At 37.5% G+C, this 19,248-nt stretch overlaps 1 protein-coding gene across 1 annotated transcript in view; it reads right to left on the bottom strand.

Moving 5' to 3' along the window:
- Positions 1-2,407: 2,407 nt before the first annotated feature.
- Positions 2,408-19,248, bottom strand: part of MCUR1 (mitochondrial calcium uniporter regulator 1) — a 26,911-nt gene continuing 10,070 nt past the window's right edge. The window contains exons 5-13 of the mRNA XM_014940782.1: positions 19,168-19,233; positions 17,550-17,663; positions 15,980-16,083; positions 11,677-11,778; positions 10,920-10,961; positions 8,697-8,768; positions 6,454-6,507; positions 5,250-5,364; positions 2,408-3,936 (exon numbers count right to left, since the gene is read on the bottom strand). Coding sequence (XP_014796268.1) covers positions 3,881-3,936; positions 5,250-5,364; positions 6,454-6,507; positions 8,697-8,768; positions 10,920-10,961; positions 11,677-11,778; positions 15,980-16,083; positions 17,550-17,663; positions 19,168-19,233 — 725 coding nt within the window. The 3' untranslated portion in view covers positions 2,408-3,880. The remainder of the gene's footprint in view (positions 3,937-5,249; positions 5,365-6,453; positions 6,508-8,696; positions 8,769-10,919; positions 10,962-11,676; positions 11,779-15,979; positions 16,084-17,549; positions 17,664-19,167; positions 19,234-19,248) is intronic.

Raw genomic sequence — 19,248 nt, 5'->3', positions numbered from 1 at the left:
AGCAGGCCCTCTGTCTCCAGGAGTGTATGCATTAGCTTTTGATTAAAGCAATTCCCAATATTCCAGGCACATATTTAATTGTAAATGAACTTTCCATTTAGTGACTGAAGAAAATTAATTGCTTAAACAGAAAGCTTTACTCTTAAAAAAAACAGACAAGAAAAACAATCCCCCTAAAAACCTAAACAGAAAAACCTACCCCACAAGAAGTCCTATAAATTCAAGATACATATAACTAAAGAAAAAAATAATTAAAACACCATTGCCAAACTAGTAATTTCTGAATACAACTTTTCCAAATATATTAAAACCTTAAAAAAATCATTAATTTTACAGTGTACTTATTTCTTGAAAAGGGACTGTACATAACAGTTTTGTTTAATATTGATTCATCTTGCAGAGCTTTGATCATTTTAGAAATCCTAATAAAAGCAGTTTACTTCATGCCTGAAAACTCCATGGGAGATGCAAAACTAAGTCTTGCTTACACCTTGCAACCGGTATTTCAAAGGAACTTGTTCTAAGAATTTAGTAACTTCGCTGATTGAAAAAAAAAAAACCAACAACAACCCCAAACAAACAAACGAAGACAGACAAAAAACCTCACCAGTTTTCCTGTGTGAGGGCTATAGAGGGTAGCAAAAATAGGAAGAAAAAAGTCCACTGAACCATATGACTCTAGATATCAAGATGAAAGCACACCTTCTCCAAAGTCAGTAAGAACTGTTAAAAGTTGTACAAAAGGATTTTGAAAAGGTCAGTTAAATGACTACTCACTACTAGAATAAGGCTTATTCTAGTAAACCAAAACATTCGTGGTTAGAAAAATTGAAGTGGATTTCATTCCTACATTAAAAATATGTTTCCATTTGTCAGCTCATGGTTTTTAGTACAACGGTACATCATTCTGGGAAATGAATGATGCAATCAACTCTTCCAATACAGAAAGGGCTAGACAGCATGTGATTTAACAGTAATGAAATACTTGAAGCAAACAATTTTGGTAATACATACCAGTGAAAAGGAGATGGCTCCCTTACAGATTTTTACTGAAAACAAGAGGGAAAGCAAGACAAACGAGCAGTTAAGTTCACTATACTCCCACTAACATATTACAAGTAAATACAGTTTTCCAAGAACCCTGGATCTCTATTTGCTCTGCAAAACACAGGCTTTCGGAGCAACTTTGAAAATCCTTCCACATGCTGGAAAACCAATCTCCGTCCTCAAAAGGGAGGAAATCCTTAAGAAGCCTCCTGTCTTTGCTGTGTGAACACTCAAGTTCATAGGAAAAACTCACACTAGTTTTAGCACAGGCAGACTGTGACTTACCTGCTCTCAATAAAGACAGGTTCTTCCTGAAAACAAATCTGAGTTGGGTGGAACTCAGCTTGAGCTGTATCCTCTATTCTTGCAAACTAACTTCAAGAGAGAGCCTGAGAAACATTTCCAGATTACCTTTTTTTTTTCCTTTTATACTTTTTTTTTTCCTGCCAGGCAGGAAATGGACAGATACATTTCTGAATCAATAGGGAGCTGCTGCAGATTTTCACAGATGAAGTGGTTTTATAATAAAACAGTCCCATTTATTTTTCACCTGCATCTTTTGAAAGAGCTCTGCAAATTAAAAATCAAAATACGAAGTCAGAGAACTGAAAAGCATTTCTGTACCTTTAGAATTGCTACTGATTCAAATTAGAGACAACATACAGCATGATACAAAAAAAAATAATTAGAGAATTGCCAATTTAAGTCTCCTACTTATGGATTTAGCAATCATTTGACACTGAAGTGTTGTTTTTCAAGATATATTTAGCAGTATGTCCTGATGTATTTGCTTCTTACCTGCACCAAAAGGCTCATTCTCCGAGTTTACACCTCTATCTGAAAGGATTTGTGTTTGGAAATATATGGAGGGATTTTCTACCTTTTTGGAATGCCAATAACTACATGAGTCTGTATTAGATCGCTAACCTGATCTTTACAATCAGAGGGAGCTGGGGAAGATTGTGCATCTATGCACGTAAGAGTAACAAGCTTTTACACCACACTTGAAGACTTGATGGGCTAGGAAATAATAATTATGTTCTATTTATAGTGTCCTTTTCCTGAATGACATTTTAACTTTATTTCTCATTTAGAACACTCACCAATAAGTGCTGGTTTGCCTGACACTTTGCATATTCCAGGACAGTGCTGCTCTATAATCTTTCACTTCCTCCTTCCATCTGCCCTGAAAAGAAGTTTACTTGCACAGTATCTATTTTTAGCAGGATAGACCCTATATTTAAAATTAGTTCTAGATAGTTGCTAATTCTTAGCTTAAAATAAGTCCTATTAGCGGTGACTCACCTTCAAAGAGATTAAATTCAAATTTAAAAGTTGCATTTATAAAGAAAACTCAGCATTTTCTAGGAAATATTCGAAATTCTTTATTTCAGGCCAGCATAGTATTGTTACAGGTATCCATCTCTTCCTCCGCACTTGCACATGATCAAAGTTGGCACTTGCAACCACCAAAAAAGTTCCATGGTTATTACAGTACAGGCACAAAGTAGCTGAACAGCTTTACTTTCATGTAGCAAAGCTGTGATTGTGCTCTAACAGCATTTATTACCAGTGCATAGATTGTTCTCTCCTCCTAAAAGCAAGCAAGAGAAAACTCCCTTAACGGAAGGACCACAGATGGCAGCTCTGCTACTAAAGCAGTCGTTTCATCAGTGAATGGAAGAATGATAGATATTTGGATACCCTAGATGCCTGCCTTCCTTGCTTTCAGCTGCCCTTACTAGTTCACACAGGCTTGCTTAGAACTGGATTAAACATCCTTGCAGGTCTTCACTACTGCTTTCATTGTTATAATCACCATCAAAGTTCCACATCTGAAGAACAAACAGGATTATTTTTTATTTGTTAAACAACAAAAAACCTAGAAGAATGTCAGTATTGCAATTCCCTCGCCTAAAACCCTGCTTTATAACCACCATTTAAAATCTCTTTCCTTTCTAGAAGTATCAATTCCCTTCCATCAAGAAGGCAGCACCAGAGACACTTCATACCACTTAGCGTAAATTAACACAACTAGTGTATTTTACTGCATTTCAAACTTCCAGTTACAGTGGTAAAAGTTAGCAATTAGCATATGGAATGAGTATCAGATACTTACATGTACCAAAGGCAAGTTAGTCACAAAAACCTCTAGAAATACATTACAAATAAAACTAGCAGCAAACACTGCTATCATTACACAGTACTTTCACGAAAAATGACTGATTGGACGGCCATCTGGAAAATAAGCTGACACCTATAATGTTACAAAAATAGCAAAACAAATATTTGATCATAGTAACTGTATGAACAAGTGTTAGAAAGAGGGAAGTAAGCATGATTCAGTTAACACAAATTCTACTTATACAAGAGTGCCTCCAAGCCACAAAATGTGTAGTTTCAGCTTTACATTAATAATCAAGACTTCAGTCTGATAAATGCAACCGACTCTGGCAGGCATGCCTCAACAGGCAAGGGAACATAATTCCACAGGTTCTTCTCCAGAGCTTGCAGCCCCATACCGTTGGTAAGAATGCCAGCCTTTGCTTATACAACACTTTGTAGCAGCAAGGTGTACTGCAGTTCAGAAAGGAGGGAAATGGCAGAAATGCGTATACCATTCTTTCATCGGAGGTAAATTTCAGAATATGCATGATATGTGTACAGTTTGGTTCTAGGCACATCTTTGGTTACATTCTCAATCCAGTCTGCTTTACAAAAATAAATAAATAAAACAGTCAAGACTTGGTTAAAGTCCAGGCAACGATAAAACTTCTTTTTTTTTTTTTTTCAGAAACCAAGACAATGGAAGTCCCTTTAAATTGATGTTTTATTATCTCCATAAACGATAAAATCCCAGTGCTACAGTAAGGCATGTAAATACTGAACCTGAAAGAAAATAAAAATGGGGGGGGGAAATGGAGACAATAAATCATTAGCTCTCAGAACATTTCTTCAGAACGCTATGTACACATCTTACTACAATACTAAAAGTATAACCACCACCCCTTCCCCACATAAGAAAATAAGGCTTTTATTTTACAACAAATAATTTCAAGGTGGAGGGGCACAAAAATGTCAACTAAGAAGGAAGGAAAAAAAGAATGCAGGGACACTGGGCTGGAAAACTATCAACAGGCTGAAAGAAACCTTTAGTTGCTTACCATTCCAAAAAAGATCAATATGGCAAGTTACAGTTGTAAAGTGAGGAAATGAATAACAGAATTATTAAATCACAGTCAAGTATTCAGCAAACAAATAAATGAAAGCTATCTTTAATGAGGCTTATCAGTTTGCAATTTTTTAAATCTCTATGTAAATGAAATCAACTTTTGGTTCCTAGATATGTACACAAAAGATTTTTGCCATTGTTTGCAACAGGAGCACTTCAAACACAATGCAAATTATTATTTTTTTTTTCCATGCAGAGTTCAACGTGTTTTTGGGTAGAGATGGTGGGGAAAAGAATTTCCTCTTATTTTAATAAATGGCCTTTTATTTTCCAGTAATGGTTCTCTCTAAAGGATATGCTTGAAGTACAGTACTATGAATAGACGTGATTGTACTTGTGACAAAATCCATTGTGAAAGAATAATCAGAAAATCTAATTCAGAAGAATAATTTTCTACTGCAAACTTGCTCATTTAATAGCACCGCACACTCAATAGAAAAACATCAAAATACAAGTTACCTAGGGCAATAATGTAGGCATACACACATATATAGTCTTTATCTAATGCACATGCCTGAAAAAAATGAAAGTTTAAAGAGTATGTGGTGCCGAACAATCAGAAAAGCTGAACTGTTCCATTTTGCACACAGATCTCCACCAGACAGATGAAGAAATCCTAGAAATGCATGTAGCAGGCTTCTCTTATAAATTAAGTCAGGCACTGAAGAACTCTGTGGCCCTTTTTAACAGGCAGTCTTTCAGATTTCTCGTACATGTTATTATTACAGTATAAACCAAAGGAAAAAAACAAGAAGTCATACAGCCATAGCTCATGCAAAGTAAAGTTGTGAATCATAGGAAACTTTGGGTTAAGTACACAAATACGAGTGCTTATCTTGACTGAGACTATTTCAAGTGTGTTTTCTCTTTTTTTAATCAGCGCCTTTATGAATACAGTCAATCAAGAGTTTACCAAACATTTAACAATGTTTAACAGTTTCTCACCAAAGACAACCATCAGATTCCTTACCTGCTAAGTACTTAATATTATCAAGTTTGTGCGTTTCGAGCATTGTTTTCAGATCTGCAACTTCTGTGTCTATTTTTCTGTCTGTTTGGGTCAGAGCTCGATCTTGTTGCGCATGCTAAAAAACAATGCAACAAAATTATGCTCTTTGAACAGTTTCTAGTTTATTTAGAAATTTAATCCATCTCTCCAAGTCTTATTTCTGGTTCCTCCTTAAATGTATGTTAATTTGCATTCAAAGTGAAAAAGTTCCTTCCTAACAGATTATATCCAAGGAACTGAATAGTTTGGAGAGCTTGGGAAATTTATATGATTACATGTTCCTTAACACATAATCTAGGAAGTAGCAGAACTGGATGCCTCCTTATCTCAATCTAGCAGCATAAACATTAACTTCCACCTGTCACTGGGCCCACTGACATTTCAGTCACTGCTCAATTATAAGAGCTATCGAGAAGTCTAAGAGCCTCTTGTGGCAAAAACATACCAGAGCATAAAGATTTATGGATCATTAGAAAAACGGATAATTGGTCTTTTGATGTAAAAAAGCATGACTTCATCTTTTAATGAATTCTACCAAAAAAACAGCTACAGAAAAATTCAGAATCTGATTATGACAGAAGACAGGGCTTCTGTCAAAAAGGGGGATAGAATTATTACTCAGAACAGACTGAAAGACCAAACTTGTAAACTGAGAATAACAGCTGCTGATCTTTTCAAACCAGCACTGCTGAAACACTGTGAATCAGTTAATGACTTAGTGCTACACATCTTCCTAGGGATAATTCCCTATATTACAGAAAGGAAACAAAAGGAAGAGGAAATGCTTGGTAAAAACCTCCTCTAAAATGAACCAAATCAATCTAACAATGTGTTTCAGTCTCACTGAACACAGGGGAGGGGGGGAATAAAAATTAATTTGACAAACTAACATTAAGAGTAGAACTCTAATCTAGAGAAAACATTATATACATGAAGTTTCAAAACCAAACAGTTCATATATACATGCAGAGGATCTAATAATATAAATATGAAAGCCTTTTTACTCTGGAAAACACTGCAGTTACCTGTACCAATATGAAAATTCCACATATGTGGAAATAAAGCACAATGACATTTTGTACACTAAGTGTCAAAAGCAATAATTAGGCCTATAACACAAGTACAAAAAGATTTGCTGTGTAATAATCAACTACCAAGTTCTTACCAATTCCACTATTTCTGTCCTCATTTCAAGTAGTTTTCTTTCATTAAGTGAGTACTAGAGGGGGAGGGGAAAAAAAAGAAAAAAGATGCTATTAGCCAAATACACATTTTCTCAATAATTTCTATGCTACAAGCATCTTTCTTGATGTTTGTATTTGTTAAAGTTTTACTTGGTGGGTAGAACTTTCTAGGTCAGACCCAAGGACTTTAAACTTCAGTTCAAAACAGTGAAATATGCCCTTTTATTGCAAGGCATCACTACAGACCTATAATAACAGCAGTGCATAAAAAAGCAGGAAAGATAAGGTTAAACTTCCTCCTTGAAATTCAACAGGGAGATTTCCCCTTAAGTCCAAGTCTTTCACAGTACAGAGAAAATTCAGTTTTGTCAGATGCAGCTTGAGATTTTTAATAGCAAGCTTAGAGGCACTGTGGTGCATGAACACATGAATATATATGGAATTTTGTACCGTACTTCGAGTAGGATTATCCAAGAAATATGTAGTGGAACGGACTAATGAAAAGAGAAAGCATTTAGAGTTTGAAACATTAAAGGCTGCCCACAGTGTTGACAAATTAAGAAATTCTCCTTCAGTACTTATTCCAAGCAAAACTGAAGAAAGTTTTACTTGGTGTTTCAAAATAAATCAATTTAAATTTAGGACATTTCTCTTCTGAACAGTAACAGTAAGAATGCACAGTAACCTTCAATTACGAATTTTGTTCTCAGAAAGCTAGATATTCAGTCCTAAATCACATTACAATTGAAGTAAATACGATAATGATGCTCTGCCTACTATAGAAAATACTGGATTATGCCTCACCCACAACTCAGCAGTTGTGCTACAACCTGTCCCCCATTCATCTGCCTTTTTCCTTTTCTATTCACGCATGGCAGAGCTGGCAATTAAAGTGGGGGAGTAGGGGAAGGAAAAAACAAAAGAAAAGAGCAGTTTTCATAGAAACTATGAAACTACGAAACTACAGTTGCACAACAGACTACAAAATTGGTCAACTTTTTAAAGAGAAAGTTGACATGCACAGTCTGCTTTTCAAGGGAGGCAGTCAACACTATGTTGTTTTGACACACTGTGTTGTTCTGCACAATAGGCAGAGTTCAGATCCCAGGTTCCTACATAAATATACAAGAAAACACTAGTGCCTAATTTATCACTAGCAAAGTGGATTTAAATAGGTTTTGTAAGCCCGAAGTATTGCAAGGCTTATGATGTACACAGTTAATACATGTCATGTTTTTTGGGTTGGATTTTTTTTTTTAAAAACATTAGCATGAAGTATTAACCTTTAAACAGGAATTCTACCTGCTCAAATTTTACTTTATTCAAGCATCTACCATGGGATAACAGACTGTTAGTCATTATGCTAAATTACTGACACAGCTGTTACCTAAACTAAATATTGTGAAAAACTTCAAGGGTCACACACAGAAGATAAATGATACCTACTTAAACAGTTCTTAATTGCCTAGATTGAAGATAAATATTATGTCTTCACTACACCTGTGAAAAAGGACTGAGTATGAAATAATACTAATAGAAAAGTGTCATTAAAAGATCTTTCAATGTAGAAGATGCAATTTCTTTGAGATCCTAAAAGCAATTAAAAAAATATCTATGGGAACAGAACTCTAGAGTGCTACATAATGGAAAAACTTGTTAATCTTCTAATTCTTCATCTACGTTGTTCTAATTTAAGATCACAAATTCAGTTCTACGAGATATGTCAAAGATCAAAACAATCTGAACCAGTATGAGTTACAACTGAAAAAAACCAAACCCAACTATTTTCACAACAGGCATTTCCTGACAAACTAGCTATGCTATAAATTCTCTAACTAAAGGAAATAAAACATCTTCAGTGATGATAAATTTAATAAAACATGTAAACTTAATTGTGAACAGAGAGAAACACTAATAATTTAGAAATACAAATAACATAGAAAACTTACAGGCAGTTAGTCAGCATATTTAGAGTAAATATCTAATAGATCTAAGCGTAATGTGTTAATCATGATATTAAACCAATATCAAAATAGATAGACACACCAAACATGGCACCTTGTAGTAGAGCAGCATAAGGATGAGTAACTTCGATTAATACTTTCTTGAAGCTGAATGATACTATAGATTAATATGAATGTGCTCTTTTGGTAAGATGCTCTTAATCAAGTTTGGAGGATACTCACTGTTTAGATATTTCTGGAAAAAGGTAACCAAAACTTACCAATTCTTTTACTCTGCTCTTCTCTAGGTTTAGGTTTAACTTGTTATCTGCACGAACTTTGGTAATTTCATCCTAATGGGAAAAAGTTGATAAAGCAGCAAGATTTTCTACTTAATCATAAGCAGAAAAAAACCCCAGAAATATATTGTGCCTTTCCTTACACATGTCAGGAATCAAGCTTCTCTCCAATTAACATACATGATTTTCAAAAGTATAAATATTCCTATTCTACCCCCAGGAAATACTCATGTTCTATAGTATGAATTGGATCCCAGAATTTAAAACTAACAATGGCTTTTAAAACCAGAACACTGAGAACAGCAGTTAATTGAGAGCACAACTTTCTATAAATGCTGGGAACGTTTCATGTATCCCGTAACCTTCTGATTTCTAGAAATCCATGCCTAGGTACTCGTGTTAAGTTGGAGTTCCTCCATGAAGCAATCCTGATGCTCAAAATAACTTTAAAAGCAGTTTCTGGCCTTTCAATGTAAAAGAAAATCTGTTTCTGAAGACTCCATCTAGGGCTTTCAGAAAAAGCTACAGACATTTTAGAATTCAGGAAATGTTTGTTACGTTTTTAAACATCTAATTTTTTTGAGCTACTGTAAGGTGTACACTTGCATTTTACTTCATCAATAGCTGTAAGTGATTCCTGCTTTTCTCAGTGACAGCTGCCATTTCACTGCAACCTCCTGGCAGGAATTCCAGCCAGCTGACAGTTTGTCATGAGACAAACTGCTGATCAGACAAATGTGTGGGAGAAGCAGAAGATTGCTGATGTTCTGGGAGATTCTACTATTAAAAACAACTAAGCATCTCTCAAGCAGGCCAGACCAACTAGTCAAGAGTTCATTAAGTTAGTATGAATAATAATTAGATGCAATTTCCAAGTTTGAATTTTTTAACTGGTTTATAATTAGATGTTATTGCAACATGATACATCGGACTTTAATGAAATCAAAAAGTTAGAAATAATTTCTTAAATTTTTACAACATTGTGTCTTGTGTTTCAGAGGAACAAGTATGAGCAAATGTGATTCTCACAGGGGCAAGTTATGTTATATTTGCAGTTGAAAGTAAAATTTAGACATCTAGCTTTTATGAAAGATGACTCGGTTCCCTTGATGCTCTACCAGTGGATTACACTAACTCATTTACATGCAGCTAAAACCATAAAATAAGTTGCAATTCAAAAATTAGATTCTGAATATATTTTAAAATGGTACTCTAAAAACCCAGATGCACTAAGCATGGACTAAGCGTAACACAGTATGTTATGCACAATTAGCCTTGAGAAACTTGTGTTCTTCTTTTGGAGATGACAGTGCAAAAGGGAATTGAAAGAAATGGCAAGGAGGCACTAGGCTGAGCTCAAGTCCAGTATTCTGCCAGTTTCATGGACAAATCCTGGAGAAAGAAGAATGCTCCATCCTTCCAGCTATGGAGGACACCACAGCAGGAAACATTAACTGCTCTCAAGTCAGATGACCATGCTCCCTAAGAACAGTTAATGTTTCCCAGTTTCCAATCTTAATCACTCTTGCATGAATGTTTGTTTCTGTGTAAAGGCTGATTATAGACTCCACACACATTGAAATAATAGATTTTGAGACAATCTTCCTTTTGATGCTACAAGGGTGTTTTGACTGCTATTCAAGACAGGCAAACCATAAACAGAAACACAGCACTGATGCTTAAACCTGATTAGAATAGTAATCTGTATGATAATTAACAGAGTAAGTTTCTCCAGACCAAAAATAAAGGTCCCAAACTTAGTGACCTAAAGAAGCCATTTAAAAGATATTTTTTATTCTGGACAGCTAACTCCAAACCAATTAGAAAGTGCTGCAAATCTAAAAGTATATTGTGTCTTTACATGTAACAGACAGGCCTAAATGTAGAACTTCACTCAGCCTTAACTGTGACATGGCAATTAGTCACTTTCTGAATCTAAATTAAGGACAAATAAGTAAAAAAGAATCTTCAGTTACTTTTTCTTCACCTCTTGTACTGTTCACAGTTCTCTATCACCATAAGTGAAGAAAGCATGAAATTGTTTTTGCTGCAGCCCACACTGCATCAACTGCAGTTTCAGTAACCTATATATCACAGTAATTAAGCAGAGCTTTTAAAATAAAAATCTTGAAAGCAACAATTATTTTTTACTTAAAGCAAAACAGACAGGTGTTAATTCTAAATTATATTGATACGGCATCTTACCGCGACTTGCTTCTTTATCTGCTGGAGTTCAAGTTTTATTTTCTGGGAGAGCAGAAAAAATGGTACATTTTATTACTGTATATAAAACCACAAAATCTAGAAATACTAGTGCACTTGCACGATCAGTAACTATGACTATAATCCATAATGTGAAAAGGCAGGCAAAACGAGCATGGTTTAACTCTATGCCCTCAATAGGTGTACACATGTGTATATTTATGCATATTTACTCAGTGCTGCGTATTTCCAAACAGGGCAAGACCTCCCACAACGTGCTGCTTAGGGCAGCTCAGGAGGCTGTTGGCCTTCTTTGCCACAAGGGCTCATCACTGGGTCACAGCCAACTTGAGATCCACCAGGACCCTCAGGGCCTCTTCTACCAAGCTGCTTTCCAGCTGGTCAGGCCCAACCTGTCCTGGTGCATGGGGTTATTCCTCCTGAGGGGCAGGACGTGGCACTTTCATTTGTTCAACTCCACGAGATTCCTATCATTCCATTTCCCCAGCTTGTTGATGTCCCTCTGAATGGCAGCACAACTGCCTGCTGTATCAGCCCCTGCTCCCAGCTTTGGATCACCTGCAGACTCACTGAAGGTGCACACTGCCCCATCAACAAGGTCATTAATTAAGGTGTTTAAAGGTATTAAATCATACTGACCTCAGAGCCAACCCCTTGGGTACACGATGCATTTTTACATCTTTAAAAAAAAAAAAAAAGCAAGTACTAGAATAGCACTTTCCAAGATAGGGATTTTTACCTCATTTTCTGAACGAAGTGCTGAAAATTCACTTTTTTCCAAAATAATCATGTCCTTTTTCACGCCGCCAATATGGGACATTACTTGCTGAAGTGCAATTTCCTTTAAAAGAGGGAAGAAAAACCTCAGAACATATCATAACTATAAAGCTTATTCTCATCTCACCAACAAATATGATAGCTATTTTGGTACACTTAAATTTTTAATTAAGCCATTTCAGATTGATTATCTGGGTTTCAGAAGGCAAGATAAATTAGGTGACAGAATAAGCAAGTTATGCTCAAGCATTTGTAAAGTTTGACAAATTAGCAGTGTTAACACAGAATAATTCAATGAATAGCCTAGGAAATAGTTTATTCCTATTCTTTAAATTCTTAAGCAAGCAAAGGCACTAGGGAGAGAAGGTATGTCTCTGAGCTAAATGAAGAAAGCTGCCTGCCTCAGTGCAGCCATACTCTTTTATAATTACCTCCTTTTTACTTTCCTCACTCTGCTTCACTACTTAAATCATGCACTATACTAAACACTTTTAATTACTCTTCTCAGTCTGTTATACTGAGCTGACAGAAGACATACAAGAATTCTCTGCAACTTCCGAGGAAAACTTCTAGACATCGTTCTAGATCCTACATTATCCACACGTGCAAACAGGTACTGCCTTCTCTTCTCTGAGAATCTCCCCCTAATTAGCAGTCCCTTGCTTTTGATTCTGGAGTAAGAGCCCTATAAATCTTACACAGCACTGTGATTTCACTTTTGTCAGGAAATGCTGTTCTAAATTGCACCTGGAGATATCTCACCAGGCTACCTGACCATAACACTGAAAAAAATGGCTCAGTGTACCAGACAAGTTACAAAACATCTACAGAGAATACTGCCATGGACATCGCCTCTATTACTCCCTGATGCCTCCTGCTTGCTTTTGTTCTCTCCCGTCTGCACTGAGCTCAGTAAAACAGAGAACAGACTCTTCCATATTCTCTCTCTTCTTCATGTTTATACATACATATATCTTTTTTTCCTCTCCTCAGGCTTTGCCTAACCAACGTAACATTTCATCTTTTACATACCCAACTAGGACCTAATGTTAATAGCTACATCCACAATTTTCCAATTCCTCTTCCAACTCATCATTCTCTTTTTGCATAAGCTCTTACGCATTCAAAGACTATAAGGAACTACAGGTTCTATCATGTTGTCCAGAGTTCATGGCATACATGCCTCCTGAGCTGCTTCTACCTTAGCATGCCATACAAACCTGCACATTTCAATCCTAATGACAGAAAGTCTCCTGAGGGCGGAAGCTACCAGTCTTAGAAAACATTGACCCATCCGAAGCAACAAAGGAAAACCTGTCTACTTTCATTTATTTACATACCCAACTAGGACCTAATGTTAATAGCTACATCCACAATTTTCCAATTCCTCTTCCAACTCATCATTCTCTTTTTGCATAAGCTCTTACGCATTCAAAGACTATAAGGAACTACAGGTTCTATCATGTTGTCCAGAGTTCATGGCATACATGCCTCCTGAGCTGCTTCTACCTTAGCATGCCATACAAACCTGCACATTTCAATCCTAATGACAGAAAGTCTCCTGAGGGCGGAAGCTACCAGTCTTAGAAAACATTGACCCATCCGAAGCAACAAAGGAAAACCTGTCTACTTTCATTTAAAAAAAGCTGGGCAGAGAAAGAATCAGGGATGTAATGACTGCTTACTGTAAACTATAACCAATCACGCATTCTCTGATTGATTGTGGAACAAGTTCAGCACAGGGGTAGGAAGCCCACCCGTGTCTGCTTTGCCTGGAATCTAGGAGGTAGGAACTCCTGAGCTGCTTCTACCTTAGCATGCCATACAAACCTGCACATTTTAATCTTAATGACAGAAAGTCTCCTGAGGGTGGAAGCTACCAGTCTTAGAAAACATCTACCATCAGAAGCAACAAAGAAAAACCTGTCTACTTTCATTTTAAAAAAGCTGGGCAGAGAAAGAATCAGGGATGTAATGACTGCTTATTGTAAACTATAACCAATTATGCATTCTCTGATTGATTGTGGAACAAGTTCAGCACAGGGGTAGGAAGCCCACCCACGTCTGCTTCGCCTGGAATCTAGGAGGTAGGAGAGATGAGCTAAAGTCTCCCTAGATGGAAAGTGGTCAAAATTCAGGTCAAAATCTGCTTCTTATTGAGATCCCTAATGCCAAGACTATTATGCCATGGAGACAGCAGCTGCTGTTTTCCCATGCTTTAAGACACCAGCCTTATTACTACGAAGTAAATTAAAGTCTGTGTTCAGAAGGTGACTTGGGACCGTGAATCCCAGTCTCACAGAGCAGCCCAAGAGGTTGTACTTCAGCTATGCTTCTTGTCAGCATTGTCTGCTTGACTAGCTTACATGTCAGGGAATTCCAACATACCAGATATTGTAAATCTCATTCAAAGATGCTTAAGTTCCACATGCAGTGAATCTTGTCTTACTCCAAATTTCAGTTTCATTTCTGGAGCCAGACGCCTAAGACCTCAGCAAGGCAATATTCAACGCTGTTATCTAACAGCATCCAAACTATGCAAGTTCCTATATGTTACCAGTATAAACAACCAAACCAATCATGCCCTAAAAACATTATATAAAAAAGAAATCCAGCTCAATTCTAATCCAATGTAAGTGTCATAGTGACACAAAGAGATAAATAAACAGGTACCATGTAATAGGGTGGTAAACCACTAAGGAAATCTCTGCTTCCTTGTTACAAGTCTACAACATATGTAGGAGCTGTAACTATTCAAATCCATGCATGGAATAGCTCCTATGTCCGTCTAAAAGCCTTCTCAATACTTGTATTTTATGCTACAACAAGGATGAGACCAAAAAAAAAAAATCTACCTGTGGTTTGTGTACCTAAATCTCAAGGTCCACCACACCACTTTGATACATATTTATAAACTCAAGACAAAATTCACTAGCCAACAGATACACAGGAATATTTGTTCTTCACCTTCAAACCTTTAAAATAAAGTGTCTAACACTAATAAATAGAAACATGTATTTCATTAGCAGGCATACTAGGTTTTGATTTACTTCAACCCCACCATCCTCTTCGAGCTAACCTGCTGTACTTTGGTGACCATGTCCTTGTAAATCATATCCAGGTTGGTGTTCATAATTTTCACTAATGCAGACACAATGACCTCCGACTGCTGAGTGGTGAACCCTAAGCAAAACAAATCACAACAACATTCAGAGAGCACGCTAAATCTGGACAGTTTACAGAAATGCCACTTGCTAATACCCAGCACCAAGTTAAAACCAATGTCAGTTACGAAAGATAATAAAATATACTCCTCTTAGTCCAGCACTAACAAAAGAACAAAATCAGTCAGTACATCCAAGTTCTTCCACCTCAAAATTATGTCTGTGACATAGTACAGCTGCTTCTGTAGAACAGCATGATTACAATATCAGCAGCATAAATGATGGAAATTTTCTAGAAGTATTATGGAATGCCATATCTCACATGTGGATATTTCTATAAGCAAGAATTATGGCCCTGAAAAGCAGATACCTACTTTCAGTATACTATAAATCTTGAAAGCCACTGAAGATGTGCAAAATTCAGCAATTCAGAACAGAGCTAACCGCTCTGATTTTAGGCCTACCAACCTCTGAGTCACCTATTAGAAACCTTTTAAACTGAATATATTGGGATCTATTGTAAAACATTATCCCTAGAAATACTCTTAACTTTTCTACTTTCAAACAAGTTCCTTTATGTTACCAGTGTATACAACCAAACCAATCATGCCCTAAAAACATTATATAAAAAAGAAATCCAGCTCAATTCTAATCCAGTGTAAGTGTCATTGTGACACAAAGAGATAAATAGGTACCATGTAATAGGGTGGTAAACCACTAAGGAAATCTCTGCTTCCTTGTTACAAGTCTACAACATATGTAGGAGCTGTAACTATTCAAATCCATGCACGGAATAGCTCCTATGTCTGTCTAAAAGCCTTCTCAATAATTATATTTCATGCTACAATAAGGATGAGACCCAAAAAAAAAAATCTACCTGTGGTTTGCATACCTAAATCTCAAGGTCCACCACACCACTTTGATACATATTTATAAACTCAAGACAAAATTCACTAGCCAACAGATACACAGGAATATTTGTTCTTCACCTTCAAACCTTTAAAATAAAGTGTCTAACACTAATAAATAGAAACATGTATTTCATTAGCAGGCATACTAGGTTTTGATTTACTTCAACCCCACCATCCTCTTCGAGCTAACCTGCTGTACTTTGGTGACCATGTCCTTGTAAATCATATCCAGGTTGGTGTTCATAATTTTCACTAATGCAGACACAATGACCTCCGACTGCTGAGTGGTGAACCCTAAGCAAAACAAATCACAACAACATTCAGAGAGCACGCTAAATCTGGACAGTTTACAGAAATGCCACTTGCTAATACCCAGCACCAAGTTAAAACCAATGTCAGTTACGAAAGATAATAAAATATACTCCTCTTAGTCCAGCACTAACAAAAGAACAAAATCAGTCAGTACATCCAAGTTCTTCCACCTCAAAATTATGTCTGTGACATAGTACAGCTGCTTCTGTAGAACAGCATGATTACAATATCAGCAGCATAAATGATGGAAATTTTCTAGAAGTATTATGGAATGCCATATCTCACATGTGGATATTTCTATAAGCAAGAATTATGGCCCTGAAAAGCAGATACCTACTTTCAGTATACTATAAATCTTGAAAGCCACTGAAGATGTGCAAAATTCAGCAATTCAGAACAGAGCTAACCGCTCTGATTTTAGGCCTACCAACCTCTGAGTCACCTATTAGAAACCTTTTAAACTGAATATATTGGGATCTATTGTAAAACATTATCCCTAGAAATACTCTTAACTTTTCTACTTTCAAAAAAGTAGGAGTAAAAATGTCATGAGCAAAATTTAACCATTATGAAAAGAAACACTTGCAAAAGCATGATTGTTTCAAACTATCAGTTAAGTGCTAGAAAGCACGTAAGTGGTCTGAGAGTGAGTTGCTCTCAATAGCTGACCTTTTGCCACCACCAAAAGGAAAAGATACCCCTCCTCTCTCTCTCATTCTTGCTCCGCTGGCCAGTTTGTATGTGTCCTGGTGCTCACACAACTGCTCTGTGAGCTCATTAACCTAGCATCTCAGAATACCAATCAACCAATCAGGCAAAAGAACTGTAGAATTTTCTGAGAATTAGGTTAGCACATGGAAAGAAATGAAGCCACATGGCAGGGAAAGAGACTGGGACCTCTCCTCTTCAGGGATGGAGAGCTGTCAGAAATCAGTTCAGCTGTACTGAACCTCGCCTTAAGTTATCTTCCCCACTTCAGCACCAGTAGTTAGTATGAATCCAAAATAATCTATTCCCTTATCTGTGTTTCAGCATAAGAGCAACCATATTTTATATAGTATTCTACGTTATAACCTAAACCCTGCATTTTACATAGTAATCCATATTCAGTTCTATTATAACCCACTGTTGCATATTCAAGGTGCTATACACTAAATATACCACTACCTTGAAAACTGGTTTTTATTTTCAATTCTTAAAATTTAATTTCTCTTTAGCATTTTTAACTACCAATAGGTTAATAAATAATTCCAATCAAAGTTATATAAACTCACTGGTTCCTCTTCGAAGTAGAAAAAATTTACATGCTCTTATCCAGTACATTAAAAATACCCCTAAAACTGAAGCTGTAACATCACGTCAAGAAGAAGCAAGTAACAAACTTTGTAAAATAAAAAAATCACTCATGAAATTACACTAAAAATAGCTACCCGTTTCTAGCAAATTACCATTTTCTTCCAAGAGGCATACCAGCGCATGAGTGTCAAAAAAAACCTTCCTGGTTCCCCATAAGGAAATATTCCCTTTGCTTTGTAAAGGTGATGACACACAGACGCTTATATCTGAAAAACAAAAAAAGTAGACAAAATGTAAGTTAATTTTAAGAAAAAATATTTAATCAACATGTTAGCTTTCCAGAAGTTTCCTTACTACCCCAAATATTTTTTCTTCTATGACAAAATATTAGACTGTGCATCCAGATTATCGCAGCTTGCTTGAAACTGAAAAGGTATCTAACAAGCTCTATGCGCAAGAGCTTTAAAGTAGACTACAGTGCTAGTGCTGCACTTCACAGAATCACAAAATTGTCACGGTTGGATGATTCTGAGATATTGTCCAAGAGCATCTGTCCTAGAAAAAACCCACCAAATCTCAGGGTCTTGAAATTGTTCCTTGACTATAATCAGTATAAAATATGGAAGCTGTGAGCACTTCTTAGCTCCGAGGATGAAATCCACAGACTCTTTCCACTATTTTTTAAAGAGGTGAATCTTCATTGGTTGCCCTTTAGGCACTAAAATGCTATTAGAAGAATTAGCAATACACCCCCCAAACATCACTATTACAGAAATGAGGCATTCAGGAAAATTCAGTACCAGTGCATAAACTCACTGACAGAAAGAATGCAAAACGGAACATGAGGTTATCAGGAGGTGGAATCACGGAATCATCAGAGTTAGAAGGAACCTTCTAGAGATCATCTAGTCCAACTCCCCTGCTAAAACAGGATTGCCCAGAGCACATCATCCAGGTGGGTCTTGAAAATCTCCAAAGAAGGGGACTCCACACCCTCCCTGGGCAGCCTGTTCCAGTGCTCTGCCACCCTCACCATGAAGAGGTTTTTCCTCATATTTGAGTGGAACTTCCTATGTTCCAGCTTGTGCCCGTTGCCCCTTGACCTGTCACTGGTAACCACTGAAAAGAGTCTGGTTCCATCCTCCCTCAAACTGCCCTTTGGATACTTGCAAACGTAGATAAGGTCTCCCCTCAGCCTTCTCTTCTCCAGGCTAAAGAGCCCCTGCTCTTTGAGCCTTTCCTCGTAAGGGAGGGGCTCCAATCCCTTAATCATTTTAGTTGCCCTACACTGGACTCTTTCCAGTAGTTCCCTGTCTCTCTCAAACTGGGGAGCCCAGAACTGGATGCAGTATTCCAGTTGTGGCCTCACCAGTGCAGAGCAGAGGGGGAGAATGACCTCCCTCGACCTACCGGCCACACTCTTCCCTGTGCAGCCCGGGATCCCATTGGCCCTCTCGGCAGAACTCTCTGCCCTCAAGGACATTGCATTTTAAAACGCTTGGGTGGGAGAAAATATGACTACGCCTTAACCGTATTACTGAAAGATCCATAAAGAGCAACCAATTTAAGTTCCCGGTGGGGAGGGGGAACAGCGGTAACCATTACCCCTACCGACACTTCCCGCAGCCGCTGCGGAGAGCAGCCCACCCGCTACCGGCAGCCCGGGAGCGCCTGAGGTGACCGGGCCGCCTGAGGTGACATCCCTCCCCCCCACCCTCCCCGGTCCCTCCCCACGTCCCTCAGCGCCACCTCCCTCCTCCCAGCGCTCACCCCGCTCGCCGCACCGCCGCCGCCGCCTCTCCCGGCCGCTCTGGCCCACCCGCCTTCCCCACCCCGCTCCGCCGTTACCGG

This window comes from Calidris pugnax, unplaced genomic scaffold, assembly GCF_001431845.1.
Source record: "Calidris pugnax isolate Ruff unplaced genomic scaffold, ASM143184v1 scaffold8, whole genome shotgun sequence".
NCBI classification, from domain to species: domain Eukaryota; kingdom Metazoa; phylum Chordata; class Aves; order Charadriiformes; family Scolopacidae; genus Calidris; species Calidris pugnax.
Note: the sequence above shows the minus strand (reverse complement) of the source record. Positions and strands in the feature narration are given on the sequence as shown.